Source organism: Trachypithecus francoisi, unplaced genomic scaffold, assembly GCF_009764315.1.
Source record: "Trachypithecus francoisi isolate TF-2019V2 unplaced genomic scaffold, Tfra_2.0 Lachesis_group8, whole genome shotgun sequence".
Taxonomy (NCBI): Eukaryota; Metazoa; Chordata; class Mammalia; order Primates; family Cercopithecidae; genus Trachypithecus; species Trachypithecus francoisi.
In genome coordinates, this window is record NW_022681473.1 from 98,610,971 (window position 1) to 98,630,926 (window position 19,956).

General features: G+C 38.7%; 1 protein-coding gene across 3 annotated transcripts in view; it reads right to left on the bottom strand.

Annotated features, from left to right (window-relative positions):
- CUNH11orf65 (chromosome unknown C11orf65 homolog) overlaps window positions 1-19,956 on the bottom strand; it is a 71,201-nt gene that overhangs the window by 31,669 nt on the left and 19,576 nt on the right. For 2 of the 3 annotated variants that reach the window (XM_033206756.1, XM_033206755.1), the window contains exon 3: window positions 17,409-17,501. In XM_033206756.1, the coding sequence (XP_033062647.1) occupies window positions 17,409-17,501 (93 nt within the window). Of the gene's footprint in view, window positions 1-17,137; window positions 17,177-17,408; window positions 17,502-19,956 lie in introns of all 3 variants that reach the window. The other variant, XM_033206754.1, reaches the window with a different exon arrangement.

Below are 19,956 nucleotides of genomic sequence, written 5' to 3' on the forward strand. Positions count from 1 at the left end.
AATAAAACAAGAAAGGGAAATGAAAAGTATATAGATTGAGAAGGGAGAAAAAGAACTGTCTTTGTTCACAGATGACATGATTGTCTATGTTAAAAAATCCCAATGAATCATAAGGTTAATACACTAATCGACTGCTTTATTATAAACCAGCAATAAGCAACCGGAATTTGAAATTTTAAAACACAATGTCATTTATATCAGCACCCAAAAAAGTAAAATACTTAGGTATAAATCTAACAAAATACATAAAAATCGATATGAGGGAAACTACAAGACTGTGATGAAGGAAATCAAAGAAGATTTAAATGAATGGAGAGAGATTCCATACACCCGAATAGGAAGACTCAATATTGTCCAGATGTCTGCTCCTCCCTTCTTTCTTGATCTATAGATTCGATGCAATCTCAATCAAAATCCCAGGAACTTATTTTATGTATAAGGACAAACTGATTATAAATTTTAAGTGGAAAGGCAAAAGACCCAGAATAGCCACTATAATACTGAAGGTGAACAACAAAGTTGGAGAATTGACACTACCGAACTTCCAGACTTATCATGAAACTACAATAATCAAGACAGTGTGGTATTGATGAAAGAATAGACAAATAAATCAACGGAACAGAACAGAGAGCCCAGAAACAGACCCACACAAACTTAGTTAACTATTCTCCGACAAAGGAGCAAAGGCAATTTAGTGGAGAAAGAATAGTCTTCAACAAATGGTGCTGGAAGACCATTTGGACATTGTGGGAATCCACGTTCAAGAAAAAAAAAAATCTAGACAAAAATCTTACACCTTTCACAAAACAGTAACTGAAAATGGATGATAACTTAAATATAAAATGCAAAACTGTATAACTCTTAGAAGATAACACAGGAGGAAATCTAGGTGAGCTTGGGTTTGGTAATGACTTTTTAGATATAACACCAAAAGCATAATAGATAGGATGGACTTCATTAAAAAGTTGTACTAAATGAAGGGCATTAAGATAATGAAAAGACAAGTCATAAACTGGGAAGAAAATACTTGCAAAACACATATCTGATAAAGGGCTGGTATTTAAAATATACAAAGAACTCTTTAACCTTCACTATAAGAAAACAAACAATCTGAATTAAAAATGGACAAAGGACCTGTAAAGCTATCTCACTAGAGAAGATATACAGATGACACATAAGCATATGAAAAGATGGTCAACGTTGTATGTCATTAGGGAATTACAAATTAAAACAATGAGGGCCTGGGCATAGTGGCTCAAGCCTGCAATCACAGCACTTTGAAAGGGAGGCTGACGCAGGTGGATCACTTGAGGTCAGGAGTTTGAGACCAGCCATGGCTAACATGGTGAAACCCTGTCTCTACTAAAAATGCAAAAATTAGACGGGTGTGATGGGGTGTGAATCCCAGCTACTCAGGACACTGAGGCAGGAGAATCACTTGAATCTGGGAGGCAGAGGTTGCAATGAGCCCAGATTGTGCCACCGCACTCCAGCCTGGGCGACAGAGACTCCATCTCAAAACAACAACAACAAAACAAAAACAACGAGATACCTCTATACACCTGTTAGAAGGACCAAATTCAAATACTGACAACACTAGATGCTAGCAAGGATGTGGAGCGGTAATTCTTTGCTGGTGGGAATGCAAAATAGCACAGCAACTTTGGAAAAAGTTTGGCAGCTTCTTATTGAATTAAATGTACTCTTACCATAAGATCCACCAATAGAGAATTTAAAAGTATAACAGCCAGAGTATATAAGTCAAAGGGGATAATGAGAAATAAGTGCATTGCCTGGGAGAAGATAAAAATGCAAAACTATATATGATTTCATAAGTCAAATATGCATGTTGCAATCTCTTGAATAAGTGTAAAAGAATGATAATATATAGAGAAAAATATAAAACAAAAAAACTCATTCCCATAGAAGGCCATAACATGTTGAAAAAGAATGTAGAACGTCTGAGACATAAAGAGAGTAAATAGTAACAGGGTAGATTTAAATTCCCAAATATCAGTAATTACATTACATGTGAATGAAGTAAATGTTATGACAAAAGACAAAGAGTATCCTACTGGATAAAAAATGTTAGCTAACAACCTGCTGCCAGGCCAGGTACAGAGGCTCACGCCTGTAATCCTAGCACTTTGGGAGGCTAAGGTGGGAGGATTGCCTGAGTTCAGGAGTTTGAGACCAGCCTGGGCAACATGGCAAAACCCCATCTCTACTAAAAATACAAAAAATTAGCTGGGGGTGGTGGCGCATGCCTGTAATTCCAACTACTGGGGAGGCTGGGGCACAAGAATGCTTGAACCCGGGAGGTAGAGGTTGCAGTGAGCTGAGACAGATACTGCCACTTCACTCTAGCCTGGGCAACAGAACGAGACTGTGTCTCAAAAAACAAACAAACAAACAAACAAAAACCCTGCTGCCTACAAAAAGACACAGCAAAAATGTAAAGATTCAGAATGTTGGAAGTAAAATAACAGGAAAGATATACCATGCAAATAAGAGACGGTGTGCACATGTTCTCACTCATAATGGGAGTTGAACAGTGAGAACGAACACATGGACATAGGGAGGGGAACATCACACTCCGCGGCCTTTCGGTGGGTGGAGGGCTAGGGGAGGGATAGCATTAGGAGAAATACCTAATGTAGACGACAGGTTGATGGGTGCAGCAAACCACCATGGCATGTGTATACCTATGTAACAAACATGCACATTCTGCACATGTATCCCAGAACTTAAAGTATGATAATAAAAAAAGGAAACACAATATTACTGCCAATAAAACTTTCTGATTTGTTTAAAAAAAAGAGATAGTTGATGTGGTTGTATTAATACCAGAAATTTGAGACCTTAAGGGATACACTTTATAATGATAAAAGGTTCAATTCAAGAAAGATACGATAACCTTAAGTATTCACTTAATAACATGGTCTCAAATATATATAAACTACCAGAAAAATAGACATATATTCAGTCATAGTGCAAGCTTTGAATACATATCTCTCAGTAACTGATAGTATAACTAGACAAAAATATTCAGCAAGGCTATAGAAGATTTGATCAACATAACTGAAAAACTTGACCTAATTGACATCCATGCAATACTATGCTCAATAACTAGAAAACATATATTCTTCTCAAGTACAGATAAAAAATTAATAAAAGGCTGGGCGCGGTGGCTCACGCCTGTAATCCCAGCACTTTGGGAGGCCGAGACGGGCGGATCACGAGGTCAGGAGATCGAGACCATCCTGGCTAACACGGTGAAACCCCGTCTCTACTAAAAATACAAAAAAAAAAAAACTAGCCGGGCGAGGTGGCGGCGCCTGTAGTCCCAGCTACTCGGGAGGCTGAGGCAGGAGAATGGCGTGAACCCGGGAGGCGGAGCTTGCAGTGAGCTGAGATCTGGCCACTGCACTCCAGCCTGGGTGACAGAGCGAGACTCCGTCTCAAAAAAAAAAAAAAAAAATTAATAAAAAATAGACAATTAACAGAGAATTGAAAGTATAGCATAATCAAGATAAGGGCTGAGGACAAAAAGATAACTGGCGAATTTCCAAGTGTCCAGGAATTTAAAAGTACAATTCTAAATAACTGAAATAAAGTAGAAATTTTAAAATATTTTAAATTGAATTTAAAATTCAATTTAAATTTGAATTTTATTGATATGAAAATATGATATGAAAATCAATTTGAATTAAATTGATATGAAAATATGACATATCAAAACTTGTAAGCTGCAACTAAAACCATTCTTAGATAAAAATTTATGTCCTTAAATACATATACCAGAAAAGGCTACAAATCAATAAATTCAGCATCCATTTCAAAAAGTTAGAAAAACAACAGCAAACAGGATTCAAAGAAAATATAAAGAAGGAAATAATAAACAGCAGAAAATGATGAGGTAGGACACAAATGAACAATACAAAGAAACAACAAAGCTAAAAATTGTTTTTGGAAAAGACTAATAAAAGTAATAAACTCCAAAGAGACTGCTCAAGAATACAAAGAGGAGACGCAAATAACCAATACTAGGAATAAAATAAAGATAACTATTACAGATTCTAAGACATTAGAAAGATCATAAGAGGTATTATGAATAATTTTAAGCTAATAAATTTGAAAATTTATATGAAAACTTCCTAGAAAAATATAACTTATCAAAGCTAGCACAAGAAGAAATACAAAATAGAAATAGAACTATAATTCTAAATTGTAATTTAAAATCTTTTCATGGAGAAAACTCCTGGCATAGATGGCTTTATTAGTAAATCCTTACAAAGTACATTTAAGGACAAAATAACAATGTGAAAAAGAAATTCAGAAAGTAAACAGAGTAGAAACATTCCCAATTTGTCTTAGGAGGCCAGTTAAATGTGATACCGAAATCTGACAGAGACCGTAAATTACATGTGCTGCAGAAACACAGGTGAAAATATTTATACCAAATATTAGCAACCTAAATTCAGTGATTTTTAAAGGGATAAGATAATCATAACCAAAATGTACCTATTCTAGGAATGCTAAGAAGATTTAACATTCAAACAAAAAATAAGAACAAAAGAAAAATCGTATCTCAATTAAAGCAAAAAAGGTCTCATAAAATTTAGCATCTGTTCTTGGATTTCTAAAAAACTCTTGTCTGGGCACGGTGGCTCACGTCTATAATGCTAGTACTTTCAAAGGCCAAGCAAGGCAGGAGGATTGCTTGAGGACAAGAATTTGAGACCAGTCTGGGCAACATAAGAAGACTCTGTCTCTACAAAAAATTTTTTTTTTAATTAGTTGGGCATGGTGGCCCACACCTGGGGTCCCAGCTACTTGGGAGGCTGAGGTGGAAGGATCACTTGAGCCTACGAGGTTGAGGCTGTAGCAAGCGATGATGGCACCACTGCACTCCAGCCTGGGTAACAGAGTGAGACCTGGCCTCTAAAAACAAAATAAAAAAACTCTTTTAGCTCAACAGGAATAGAAGGAAACTTCCTTAATCAGATAAAAGGATTCTATAACAAACAAACAAAAATAGCACGCCTCATACTTAATGACAAAATATTGATCCTTCCCTCTGAAATCCAAAATAAGACAGTGGTTATCACTTCTATTCACCATTACTGAAGACTCCAGCCAGTGTATATTGGCAAGAAAAAGAAATAAAATGTATTGTGCTTGAAAAAGGAAAAACAAACTCATTGAGGATGTCATGATTGTTTATATTGAAAATCCAAAATAATCAATGTACACATTATTAGAATTAATAAATGAGGATTGCAAAGTTGTTGGGAACAAAGCTAATATACAAAAATTGATTGTCTTTCTACATAATACCATCAAAAATAAGAAAATAAAAATTTTGTAATTACCATTTATAGGAGCATTAAAAAGCAAGTTATAAACCTAACAAAAGAGATGCAAGGTCTCTCTATAGAAAACTATAAAGCATTTGTTGAGAGAAAATTTAGAAGAACTAAATAATATTTTAAATTAGGTTTTCCAAAAGAAGATGCTTGTATGAAGTTTGAGTGCCACAGGTTTATTAGGGCTCAATACCTATGGAAGAAAGGGGAGGGAAGAACAACTAGGCAGAAAAAGAGTTTGAACTGCAATGTAAGCCACACAAAGCCTGGGCCAATCCTGCTGGGACCTCTAAAGTGAATACTGCCAAAAGAGTTGATGCACATCACAATGGCTTCTAGACCCATCTCCTCACCCACCACACTCTGCTCAGTCACTGGATGTGGGATTCCCTGGAAAGGGTTGACCTAGGATCAAGCAGTTCTTTGCAGTTAGGGTAGACACTGAAGATTCTCACAGCTGGAGGCTGTCTGTGGACTGCAGTCCCTGAGATTGGGTAGTAAATCATTCTTAAAGAGGGATCTAAGCAGCCTATCCATATTTCCTACAAATGTTCATGAATTAGAGCTCTCAGTATTGTCGTATCAGTTTTCCTCAAAATGAGCTAAATATTCAATACAATCCCAATCAACATTTCAATAGACTTTTAATTTTTTATTTTTTGTAGAGATGGGGTCTCACTATGTTGCCCTGGCTGGTCTCAAACTTCTGAGCTGAAGTGATCCTCCTGTCTCAGTCTCCCAAAGTGCTGGGATTACAGGTGTGAGCCACCGCACCCGGCCAAAATTCCAATAGACTTAAAAAATATGTTTTATTTTGGTAAAAATCCACACAACATAAATTAACCATTAGTGACATTTAGTACTTTCGTATTGTACAGCCACTACTTCCACAATATTTTCATCACTGCAAAAGGAAACCCCATATCTATCAAGCAGTCACTTCCTTCACCCTACCCCCAACACCTGGTAAGTACTAGTCATCTTTCTCTTTTTTGATAATCTCTATTTGTTCAGACATCCCCATGTATCTTTCTCCTCAGCTTCATTCTACCTAGATTTTTAGGTTTGCCAGTCCTTGCCTTGTCTGCCATCTATTGCCTGAGGTGGCTGCAGGTTGTAAACGATTTTAAATCCCATAAGCTGGCCCATCCCTGTGATGGCATGGAGAGGGGTGAAATAAAGGCAAGCCTCTGTGCAGGTTCCTCAGGGAACTGCCAGACAGATCAAAATGCACAACCAGGCCAGGTGCAATAGCTCACGCCTGTAATCCCAGAACTTTGGGAGGCCGAGGTGAGTGGATCACCTGAGGTCAGGAGTTCGAGACCAGCCTGGCCAACGTAGTGAACCCTGTCTCTACTAAAAATACAAAAAAATTAGCTGAGTGTGGTGGTGGTGCCTGTAATCCCAGCTACTTGGGAGGCTGAGGCAGGAGAATCACTTGAATCGGGGAGGCAAAGGTTGCAGTGAGCCAAGATCGTGACACTGCACTCCAGTCTGGGTGACAGAGCAAGACTCCATCTCAAAAACAAAGACAAACACACACACACACACACACAAACAAACATAACCACAATTTTTGAGAACACGTTCTGTATTTTGCCCTCTGGCCCCAGTAAGCCATACCAGGAATAAGGGCCTTTGTTTCTATGGCTGCTGCCAAGCTGGAGAACAAGGAATGTTTGATGGGTAGGCAAAAACACCACCTTGCTTTCTTAAAGTTTAGTAGCCTTTTTCTTCATTAAAAGCACTCCTCTGGTTGCTCTAAGTTTTTAATTAGACTCCAGAGTTCCAATAAAGTTGATTCTGACAGTTATTCTTTTTTTTTTTTTGAGATGAAGTCTCACACTGTCACCTGGGTTGGAGTGCAGTGGCACAATCGCGGCTCGCTGCAACCTCTGCCTCCTGGTTCAAGTGATTCTCCTGCATCAACCTCCCGAGTAGCTGGGACTACAGGCTTATGCCACCGTGCCCGGCTAATTTTTGTTTTTTAGTAGAGACACGGTTCACTACGTTGGCCAGGCTGGTCTTGAACTCCTGGCCTCATGATCCGCCCGACTCAGCCTCCCAAAGTGCTGGGATTACAGGCGTGAACCACCACGCCGGCTGACAGTTATTCTTAGAACTCCTTACTCTACAATTTTCATTTATTTCCCCAACAGATTTATTTTGGTGTGGAAATAGACAAGCTAATTCAAAGATTTATGTGGAAATAAAAAGCATTCAAGAATAGCCTGGAGTGTTTTCTTGAAGAAGAATTGTAAGATTGGGTGTCTTCTCTATCATTTAATAGGACTGTTATAAAGCTGTTATAGTTACGACAATAGTAGAAAAATAGACCAACGGAACAGACCAATACATAAATGGCCACCTGATTTAATTATTTTAAAGGTGGCACTGCAGAACAGTAGGGATAGGATAGTATTTTCAATAAATAGGGTTTAATCACTTGGATATCTGTATGGAAGAATGAGAATGTTGACCTAGGCCGGGCATGGTGGCTCACACCTATAATCCCAGCACTTTGGGAGGCCAAGGTGGGCAGATCATGAGGTCAGGAGATGGAGACCATCCTGGCTAACACAGTGAAACGCTGTCTTTACTAAAAATACAAAAAATTAGCCGGGTGTGGTGCCGGGCACCTGTAGTCCCAGCTACTAGAGAGGCTGAAGCAGGAGAATCACTTGAACGTGGGAGGCGGAGGTTGCAGTGAGCTGAGATAGCACCACAGGCCTCCACCCTGGGCAACACAGCAAGACTCCGCCTCAAAAAAAAAAAAAAAAAAAGTTGACCTGTACCTCACACCATACACAAAGGTCAATCCCAGGTGGACTGTAGATCTAAGTATAAAAGGCAAATCAATAAATCTTGTATAATAGAATATTTTTATAACTTTGGAGTTGGAAAAGTTTATAAAAAGCACCAGCTGTGCATTCCAGCCAGATACTACGCTTTTTGCATGATGCTCCCAACCCGCATACCAGGAGATTCCCTAGGGTGCCTATGCCAACAGGACCCTGGGTCTCAAGCACAAAATTGGGTAGCCCTTTGAGCAGACACCAAGCTAGCTGCAATTTTTTTCACACCCCAGTGGCGCCTGGAATGCCAGCGAGACGGAACCATTCAGTCCCCAGGAAAGGGGGCTGAAGCCACAGAGCCAAGCGCTCTAGCTCAGTGGATCCCACCTAGACAGAGCCTAGCAAACTAAGATCCACTGGCTTGAAATTCTCACTGCCAGTCCAGCAGTCTGAAGTCGACCTGGGATGCTCAAGCTTGGTGGGGGAGGGGTGTCTGCCATTACTGAGGCTTGAGTAGGCGGTTTTCCCCTCACAGTGTAAACAAAGCTGCCAGGAAGTCTGAATTGGGCAGAGCTCATCACAGTGCCAAAAAGCCACAGTAGCCAGACTGCCTCCAGATTCCTCCTCTCTGGGAAGGACATCTCTGAAAGATAGGCAGCAGTCCCAGTCAGGGGCTTATAGATAAAACTCCCATCTCTCTGTGACAGAGCACCTGGGGAAAGGGGTGGCTGTCGGTGTAGCTTCAGCAGACTTAAACGTCCCTGCCTGCCAGCTCTGCAGAGAGCAGAGGATCTCTCGGCACAGTGCTCGAGCTCTGCTAAGGGACAGACTGCCTCCTAAAGTGGGTCCCTGATCCCCGTGCCTCCTGACTGGAAGATACCTCCTTGCAGGGGTTGACAGACACCTCATACAGGAGAGCTCTGGCTGGCATCTGGCAGGTGCCTGTCTGGGACAAAACTTCCAGAGGAAGGAACAGGCAGCAATCTTTGCTGTTCTGCAGCCTCCACTGGTGATACCCAGGTAAACAGGGTCTGGAGTGGACCTCCAGCAAACTCCAGCAGACCTGCAGCCAGAGAGGCCGGTTAGAAGGAAAACTAACAAACAGAAAGGAACGGCATCAACACCAACAAAAAGACATCCACATAGAAACCCCATTCGAAGGTCACCAACATCAAAGATCAAAGGCAGATAAATCCAAAAAGATGAGGAAAAACCAGCACAAAAAGGCTGAAAATTTCAAAAACCAGAACACCTCTTCTCCTTCAAACTATCAGAACTCCTTGCCAGCAAGGGAACAAAACTGGACGGAGAATGAGTTTGATGAATTGACAGAAGTAGGCTTTGGAAGGTGGATAACAACAAACTCCTCCGAGCTAATGGAGCATGTTCTAACCCATGCAAGGAAGCTAAGAACCTTAAAAAAAGGTTATAGGAATTGCTCTCTAGAATAACCAATTTAGAGAAGAACATAAATGACCTGATGGAGCTGAAAAACACAGCACAAGAACTTCATGAAGCATACACAAGTATCAACAACTGTATCGATCAAGCGGAAGAAACGATATCAGAGATTGAAGATCAACTTAATGAAATAAAGCATGAAGACAAGATTAGAGAAAAAAGAACGAAAAGGAATGAACAAAGCCTCCAAGAAATATGGGACTATGTGAAAAGACCAAACCTACATTTGATTGATGTACCTGAAAGTGACGGGGAAAATGGAACCAAGTTGGAAAACACTCTTCAGGGTATTATTCAGGAGAACTTCCCCAACTTAGCAAGACAGGCCAACATTCAAACTCAGGAAATACAGAGAATACCACAAAGATACTCCTTGGGAAGAGCAACCCCAAACATATAATCATCAGATTCACCAAAGTTGAAATGAAGGAAAAAATGTTAAGGGCAGCCAGAGAGAAAGGTCAGGTTACCTAGAAAGGGAAGTTCATCAGACTAACAGCAGATCACTCTGCAGAAACCCTACAAGCTAGAAGAGAGTGGGGGCCAATATTCAACACTCTTAAAGAAAAGAATTTTGCACCCAGAATTTCATATCCAGCCAAATTAAGCTTCATAACCAAAGGAGAAATAAAATCCTTTATAGATAAGCAAATGCTGAGAGATTCTGTCACCACCAGGCCTGCCTTACAAGAGCTCCTGAAGGAAGCACTAAATATGGAAAGGAAAAGCTAGTACCAGCCACTGCAAAAACATACCAAATTGTAAAGACCATCAACACTATGAAGAAACTGCATCAACTTATGGGCAAAATAACCAGCTAGCATCATAATGACAGGATCAAATTCACACAGTAACAATATTAACCTTAAATGTAAATGGGTTAAATGCTCCAATTAAAAGACAGAGACTGGCAAATTGGAGAGAGTCAAGACCCATTGGCGTGCTGTATTCAGAAGACTTATCTCACATGCAAAGACACAGGTAGGCTCAAAATAAAGGGATGAAGGAATATTTACCAAGCAAATGGAAACCAAAAAAAAAAAAAAAAAAAAAAGCAGAGGTTGCAATCCTAGTCTCCGATAAAACAGACTTTAAACCAACAAAGATCGGCCGGGCGCGGTGGCTCAAGCCTGTAATCCCAGCACTTTGGGAGGCCGAGACGGGCGGATCACGAGGTCAGGAGATCGAGACCATCCTGGCTAACATGGTGAAACCCGTCTCTACTAAAAAATACAAAAAACTAGCCGGGCGACATGGCGGGCGCCTGTAGTCCCAGCTGCTTGGGAGGCTGAGGCAGGAGAATGGCGTAAACCAGGAGGCGGAGCTTGCAGTGAGTGAGATCCGGCACAGCACTCCAGCCTGGGCGGCAGAGCGAGACTCCGTCTCAAAAAAAAAAAAAATAAATAAACCAACAAAGATCAAAAAAGACAAAGAAAGGCATTACATAATGGTAAAGGGATCAATGCAACAAGAACAGCTAACTATCCTAAATACATATGCGCCCAATACAAGAGCACTCAGATTCATAAGGCAAGTTCTTAGAGACCTACAAAGAGACTTAGACTCCCACACAATAATAGTGGGAGACTTTAACACCCCACTGTCAATATTAGACAGATCAACGAGACAGAAAATTAACAAGGATATTCAGGACTTGAACTCAGCTCTAGACCAAGCAGACGTAATAGACATCTACAGAACTCTCCACCCCAAAGCAACAAAACATACATTCTTTTCAGCATCACATCGCACGTATTCTAAATTGACCACATAACTGGCAGTAAAACACTCCCCAGCAAATGCAAAAGAATGGAAATCCTAACAGTCTCTCAGACCACCCTGCAATCAAATTAGAACTCAGGATTTTAAAACTCACTCAAAACTGCACAACTACATGGAAACTGAACAACCTGCTCCTGAATGATTACTGGATAAATAATGAAACAAAGGCAGAAATAAATAAGTTATTTGAAACCAATGAGAACAAAGACACAACATACCAGAATCCCTGGGACACAGCTAAAGCAGTGTTTAGCGGGAAATTTATAGCACTAAATGGCCACAAGAGAAAGCAGGAAAGATCTAAAATTGATACCCTAACATCGCAATTAAAAGTACTAGAGAAGCAAGAGCAAACATATTCAAAAGCTAGCAGAAGACAAGAAATAACTAAGATCAGAGCAGAACTGAAGGAGATAGAGACACAAGCCTTCAAACAATCAGTGAATCCAGGAGCTGTTTTTTTTTTTTTTGAAAAGATTAACAAAATAGACTATTAGCCAGACTAATAAAGAAGAGAGAAGAATCAAATAGACACAATAAAAAATGATAAACGTGATATTACCACTGATCCCAGAGAAATACAAACTACCATCAGAGAACACTATACACACCTCTGCAAATAAACTAGAAAATCTAGAAGAAATGGATAAATTCCTGGACACATACACCCTCCCAAGACTAAACCAGGAAGAAGTCAAATCCTTGAATAGACCAAAAACAAGTTCTGAAATTAAGGCAGTAATTAATAGGCTACCAACCAAAAAAATCGCAGGACTAGATGGATTCACAGCTGAATTCTACCAGAGGTACAAAGAGGAGCTGGTACCATTCCTTCTGAAATTATTCCAAACAACAGAAAAAGGACTACTCCCTAACTCATTTTATTAAGTCAGCATCATCCTGATAACAAAACCTGGCAGAGACACAACAAAAAAAGAAAATTTCAGGCCAATATCCCTGATGAACATCGATGCAAAAATCTTCCATAAAATACTGGCAAACCGAATCCAGCAGCACATCAAAAAGCTTATCCACCACAATCAAATCGGCTTCATCCCTGGGATGCAAAGCTGGTTCAACATACACAAATGAATAAATGTAATCCATCACATAAACAGAACCAATGACAAAAACCACATGATTATCTCAATAGACGCAGAAAAGGCCTTTGATAAAATTCAACACCCCTTCATGCTAAAAACTTTCAATAAACTAGGTATTCACAGAAAGTATCTCAAAATAATAAGAGCTATTTGTGACAAACCCACAGTCAATATCTGAATGGGCAAAATCTGGATGTATTCCCTTTGAAAACCGGTATAAGACAAGGATGCCCTCTCTCACCACTCCTTTTCAACACAGTATTGGAAGTTCTGGCCAGAGCAATCAGGCAAGAGAAAAAAATAAAGGGTATTCAAATAGGAAGAGAGGAAGTCAAATTGTCTCTGTTTGCAGATGACATGACTGTATATTAAGAAAACCCCATTGTCTCAGCCCCAAATCTCCTTAAGCTGATAAGCAACTTCAGCAAAGTCTCAGCATACAAAATCAACGTGCAAAAATCACAAGCATTCCTATACACCAATAATAGACAAACAGAGACCCAAATCATGAGTGAACTCCCATTCACAACTGCTACAAAAAGAATAAAATACCTTGGAATACAACTCACAAGGGATGTGAAGGACCTTTTCAAGGAGAACTACAAATCACTGCTCAAGGAAATAAGAGAGGACACAAACAAATGGAAAAACATTCCATGTTCATGGATAGGAAGAATCAATATTGTGAACATGGCCATACTGCCCAAAGTAATTTATAGATTCTATGCTATCCCCATCAAGCTACCATTGACTTTCTTCACAGAATTAGAAAAAACTACTTTAAATTTCATACGGAACCAAAAAAGAGCCCATATAGCCAACACAATCCTAAGCAAAAAGAACAGTTAGAGGCATCATGCTACCTGACTTCAAACTATACTATAAGGCTACAGTAACCAAAACAGCATGGTACGTACTGGTACCAAAACAGATATATAGACCAATGGAACAGAACAGAGGCCTCAGAAACACCACCACACATCTCATCCTTGACAAACCTGACCAAAACAAACACACCTTTGACACCATCTCATCTTTCACGAACCTGACAAAAACAAGCAATGGGGAAAAGATTTCCTATTTAATAAATAGTGCTGGGAAAAATGGCTAGCCATATGCAGAAAACTAAAACTGGACCCCTTCCTTACACCATATACAAAAATTAACTCTAGATGGATTAAAGACTTAAACGTAAGACCTAAAACCATAAAAATCCTAGAAGAAAACCTAGGCAATACCATCAGGACATAGGCATGGGCAAAGACTTCATGATTAAAACACTAAAAGCAATGGCAATAAAACCCAAAAGTGACAAATGGGATCTAATTAAACTAAAGAGCTTCTGCACAGCAAAAGAAACTACCATCAGAATGAACAGGCAACCTACAGAATGGGAGAAAATTTTTGCAATCTATCCATCTGACAAAGGGCTAATATCCAGAATCTATAAGGAACTTAAACAAATTTACAAGAAAAAAACAACCTCACTAAAAAGGGGGTGAAGGATATAAACAGATACTTCTCAAAAGAAGACAATTACGTGGTCAACAAACATATTTTAAAAAGCTCAGCATCACTGCTCATTACAGAAATGCAAATCAAACCCAAAATGAGATATCATCTCACACCAGTTAGAATGGCAATCATTAAAAAGTCAGGAAAGAATAGATGCTGGAGAGGATGTGGAGAAACAGGAACGCTTTTACACTGTTGGTGGGAGTGTAAATTAGTTCTACCATTGTGGAAGACAGTGTGACAATTCCTCAAGGATCTACAACCAGAAGTACCATTTGACCCAGCAATCCCATTACTGGGAATAAACCCAAAGGATTATAAATCATTACACTATAAACACACACGCACACATATGTTTATTGGAGCACTGTTCACAATAGCAAAAACTTGGAACCAACTCAAGTGCCCATCAGTGATAGGCTGGATAAAGAAAATGTGCCACATACACACCATGGAATACCATGCAGCCATAAAAAAGGATGTGTTCATGTCCTTTGCAGGGACATGGATGAAGCTGGAAACCATCATTCTCAGCAAACTAACACAGGAGCAGAAAACTAGACACCGCATGTTCTCACTCATAAGTGGGAGTTGAACAATGAGAACACATGGACACAGGGAGGGGAATATCACATACTAGGGCCTGTAGAGGGGTTGGGGCTAGAGGAGGGATAGCATTAGAAGAAATACCTAATGTAGATGACGGGCTGATGGGTGCAGCAAATCACCATGGTACGTGTATACCTATGTAACAAACCTGCACATTCTGCACATGTATCCCAGAACTTAAAGTACTAAAAAACAAACAAACAAAAAACCAAAAAACAAAACAAAGCAAAAAACTCAGCTTGGTGTAGTGGCTCACACCTGTTATCCCAGCACATTGGGAGGCCAAGGCATAAGGATTGCTTGAGCCCAGGAGTTTGAGGCCAGCCTGCGCATCCTAAGGAGACCCTATCGCTACAAAAAATGAAAAAAATTAGCTGGGCATGGTGGCATATGCCTGTTGCTCCAGCTACTTGTGAGGCTGAGATGAGAGGATCGCTTGGGCCCAGGAGGTTGAGGCTGCAGTGAACTGTGATCACAACACTGCGCTCCAGCCTGGGAGACAGAACGAGACCCTGTCTCAAAAAAAGAAAAAGAAAAAAGAAAAACCAAATTAAAAAGGCACCAACCATATAGGAAAATATTGATAAACTGAACTACATTAAAATTGAGAACTTTGTTCATCAAAAGACACCACTGCTTCAAAATAACCTAGAGGTTGTAGAAAGTGGGTAGAGGTATAGATGAAACAAGATTGGTTATGAATTGCTAATTGTTGAAGCTAGATGATGGGTACATGGTGGCTTTTGACTTTACTCTTTCTCCTTTTGTATATATTTGACATTTTTAATAACAAAAAATCAAAGGAAAGACTCCATTAAGAGAGTGACAAGTCATAGAGTGAAAAAAAGATGCATGTAACACAGATAACGGACAAAGGGCTTCTATAAAGAATATACAACCCTTGTGCATTATTGGTGAGAGTACAAAATGGTACAGCCACTGTGGAAAACAGTATAGTTGCCCCTAAAAAACTTAAAAATGGAATTACCATATGATCTAGCAATTCCACTTCTGGATATATACACAAAAGAATTAAAAGAAGGGTCTCAAAGAGATATTTGTATAACTATTCATAGAAGCATTATTCATAATAGCTAAAACATGGAAGCAACCCAAGTGTCCATCAATGGACAAGTGAACAAGTACAATGTAGTATATACACACAATGGAATACTATTCAGCCTTAAGAAAAGAAAGAAATCCTGCAATAAACTATTACATGGGTGAATCTTGACACTGTGCTAAGTGACATAAGCCAATCACAAAAAGACAAGTACTGTATAATTCTACTCCTATGAGATAATTAGTCAAATCAATAGGGACAGAAGGTAGAATGGTAGTTGCTGGGAGATAGGTAGAAGGGAAAATTAGGAGTTACTGTTTAAAGAAGATAGAGTTTTGGTTTTATAAGATGAAAAGATTTATGGAGATGGGTGGTGGTGATGGCTGGTGATGGTTACACACATTATAAATGTGTTTAGTACCACTGAACTGTATTCTTAAAAATGGTTAAGATAGTAAATTTTATATTATGTGTGCTTTACCACAAAAAATAAGTTGAGAAAAAAGAAGTAGTTAACAAAAATATACAAAGAATTGATTTTTAAAAGACCAATAAGGGGTACAGTGGCTTACGCCTGTAATCCCAGCACTTTGGGAGGCCAAGGTGGGCAGATCACTTGAGTCCAGGAGTTCTAGACCAGTTTGAGCAACATGGCAAAACCCTGTCTCTACTGAAAATACAAAAAATTAGCTGGACACGGTGGCATGTGCCTATAGTACCAGTTATTCATGGGGCTGAAGCAGGAGGATTGCTTGAGTCCAGGAGGTTGAGGCTGCAATGAGCCCTGATCGTGCCACTGCACTCCAGCCTGGGTGACAGAGTGAGACCCTGTCTTAAAAAAAAAAAAACAAAAAAAAACCCCAAAACCCATAAGGATAGGGAACACACACACACACCACACACACACACAGGAGACTTAAATAAGCACTTTCCATATCACAAAAGTATCAGGGAAATACAAATTACAAACTGACAATATTATGTATTGGTGAGAATATAAAGCACTAAGAATACCAAAGATTGCTAGTGCAAATATAAATTAGTACAATAGCTTTGGGAAATAATCTGGCATTATCTCCCAGAGTTGAGATAAGCATAATTTGTTGCTCAGCAATTCCATTTCTAGGTGTAGTATAAACAACAACAAAAAAAATATGTGTACACTTATCCATGAGGAGACATGAAAATTTCCAGAAATCGTTATTATAATAGCCCCACACTAGAAAAAATACAAAGGTCAATCAACTGTAGAATGAATAAATAGCAATATATTCATAAAAGTGAATAATGCCTATTAATTAAAAATGAATGAATTTTAGCTATGTAAATGTATTATTGGATGAACAAATATATACCCCAAGCATACTATAGGATTCTATTTATATACAGTTCAAAAACAGAAAATTAAAGTATTATGTTAGAATACAAAATAGTGGTTACCTTTTGGAAGAAGGGAGTTGGCAGTGATTTGTAGGGTACCTGAAGGGAGTGATTTGGAGTATGAAAACATTGATCTGGGTGATGGTTACACAGGTGTTTGCTTTGTGATGATTCACTGAGCTATATATTTATGTTTTATGAACTTTCAACATATGTGTAATACTTATTAAAAACAGTTTTAAAAAGAAATATGATGAACACACTGAATTGATAAAGTAATCACATTTTAAGGAAAAATATAGGATGCAATATCAACAAGTAATGTCCTTACCTCTTTGGGATTAATATATTTCATGATCTGACGTGGTTCTCCTTGTCTTCTTAAATCAATCAGACTTTTAAAGTGTTGAAATATAGCAACATTCTAAAGGTTCAAACACAAGATTTTATGATCAAAACTGGATTTACTATTTCTACTTAGCTTTTTGTCTAATTAGGGAAAAATGAATAAAGTACCATAAAATAGATTTTATGTATGCATACCAGATTTTAGAAATATTATGCACTCAGGGTTTGCTTTGATAAACCCTAGTAATATTAGTATAATTCTCACAGAGTTTTATTCTTAAATTTGTAATAGAGTCACTACCACCTATAAATGTAATATCCCAAACTTTGGTAAAGTCATCTCAGTGTACTCTCCAGAGTAATCTAGAAAAAAAACAAAATACGGACTACGGATTAAGAACACTGAGTATGGGATACTCTTGTCTGGGTTCAGCTGTTAGTATTTAGCAGCTGTGACTCTCGACAAGTTGCTTAACCTCTTTGTACTCAGTTTCTTCAACTATAAAGTGGGAATCATAGTAGCCATCTCATACAGCTTTGGTGAGAAATAAATGAATTAATAGTTGTAGAGCTTAAAGCTTTCTGACACAAGAAAACACTCAATAAATATTAGCCATTGTTACCATTGCAGAATCCTCCTTATTCCTACAGTAATTCCACTGATTTATTACCAGATTCTGTAATGGTAACAGTGATTAATATTTATTGAGTGTTTATCTATGTTTCACATTAGTGCAAATTTAGCTAAACAATCCCTACCAATTAGTCCATCTTGGAAAATTATTTCTTTCGTAACCCTCCCCTCAAACCCTAGCTTCCTAAAAATGCTTTAATAACCCTTGGTAAACACCCCACTCCCAGTTTGCTTGTGTTAAATCAAAAAAAAAAATTCAAATTTAAGTAATCCATAGTACCAATATAACAATCTAAAGCCCCACTACAACTGCCTATGGAAGATGGTACAGCCCATGTCTATACTAATAGTATTCTTTCTGAAAGGAAGATACAATTTTCCCCAAATAAAACTCCAAATTGAGTATCAAGAGATATTTATTATGGTTTAAAATCTGAACAGTATCTTCTAAATAGGTGGTTACTATATCAGCTGTCTACTAATACATAACAAATCACCCTAAAACTTAGTGGCTTAAAGCAAAAACCATTTCTTATTTCTCTCTTTCTGTGGGTTGACAGGGGAGTTCTGCTGGTCTTGGTTGGCCTTAGTCAGCTGCCAGATCAGCTGCAGTTGGGTGATTTAATCAATATGGCCTCACACACACATCAGGGTCTTAAGCTGAAATTGTTGGAATATCTAGGATAGCTGGGCCTCTCTTTCCACGCAGACCTTCAGTTTGAGCTTCTTCATAGTATGAAGATGTCTAGAATTCAGGAAAACTTTTGGGGTATTTTTTATTAATACCATATTCTGTAAGAAAAGTTAATTGGAAAATTATAATAACCCCACACATGCAGAATTATTCTAGGTCTAGCCCCTTTAGGAATGAAGTTTTGCATCATTCCCTTCCTCCACCCCTGAGCAAAGAACCACAACCAGCTGAAGTGCTTGCTGAAAAAATGAGAGAATATGAAATAGCTAGTGGAAGAAAAAAGTTAAAAATACCAGTTATGATCCCATAATTAGTTGCAGAAACAGGTAGTATCTATGAGTATTTCTTCCATATATCTGCATATAAATATTAGCCATTTTTTTCTTTAGTTTTCTCCTGCTCACATTCCCCTAAAACAAATGTAAAGTGTGTTAATCACGGTGTGGTAGGCAGCATAATGCCCCCCAACAAAAGATGTTCACACCTAATCCCTGTAATCTGGAACTGTAAATATGCTGTTACATGGAGAGGGTGAATTAAGATTGTAGATATAACTAAGGTTGCTAATCAGCTGACTTTGACACAGGGAAATTATCCTGACTGGCCCAAGGTAATTGCAAGGGTCCATATAAAGGACATGTAAGAGTCAGCGACAGAGTGGTGTGATGTGAGAAAGATTTGACAGGTCATTGGTGGCTTTGAAAATAGGGGTTGCTCTAGGAAAGGATTTTAGGAGGAAAAAAACAGAAAGAAGGAAAGAAAGGAGAGGAGGGAGGGAGGGAGGGAGGGAGGAAGGGAGGGAGGGAGAGAGAGAAAGAGAAAGAGAGAAAGAGAGAGAGAGAAAGAAAGAAAGAAAAAGAAAGAAAGAAAGAAAGAAAGAAAGAAAGAAAGAGAAAATAAATAAATAAATAGAAGGATGCCATGAGCCAAGGACACAGGCAACTTCTAGAAGGGGGAAAAGGCAGCAAATTCTTCCCTAGAGCCTCCAGAGAGGTTTGTTTTGTGCTTGTTTTGGTCAGGTTTGTCAAGGATGAGATGTGTGGTGGTATTTCTGAGGCCTCTGTTCTGTTCCATTGGTCTATATATCTGTTTTGGTACCAGTACCATGCTGTTTGGTTACTGTAGCCTTATAGTATAGTTTGAAGTCAGGTAGCATGATGCCTCTAACTTTGGTTCTTTTTGCTTAGGATTGTGTTGGCTATA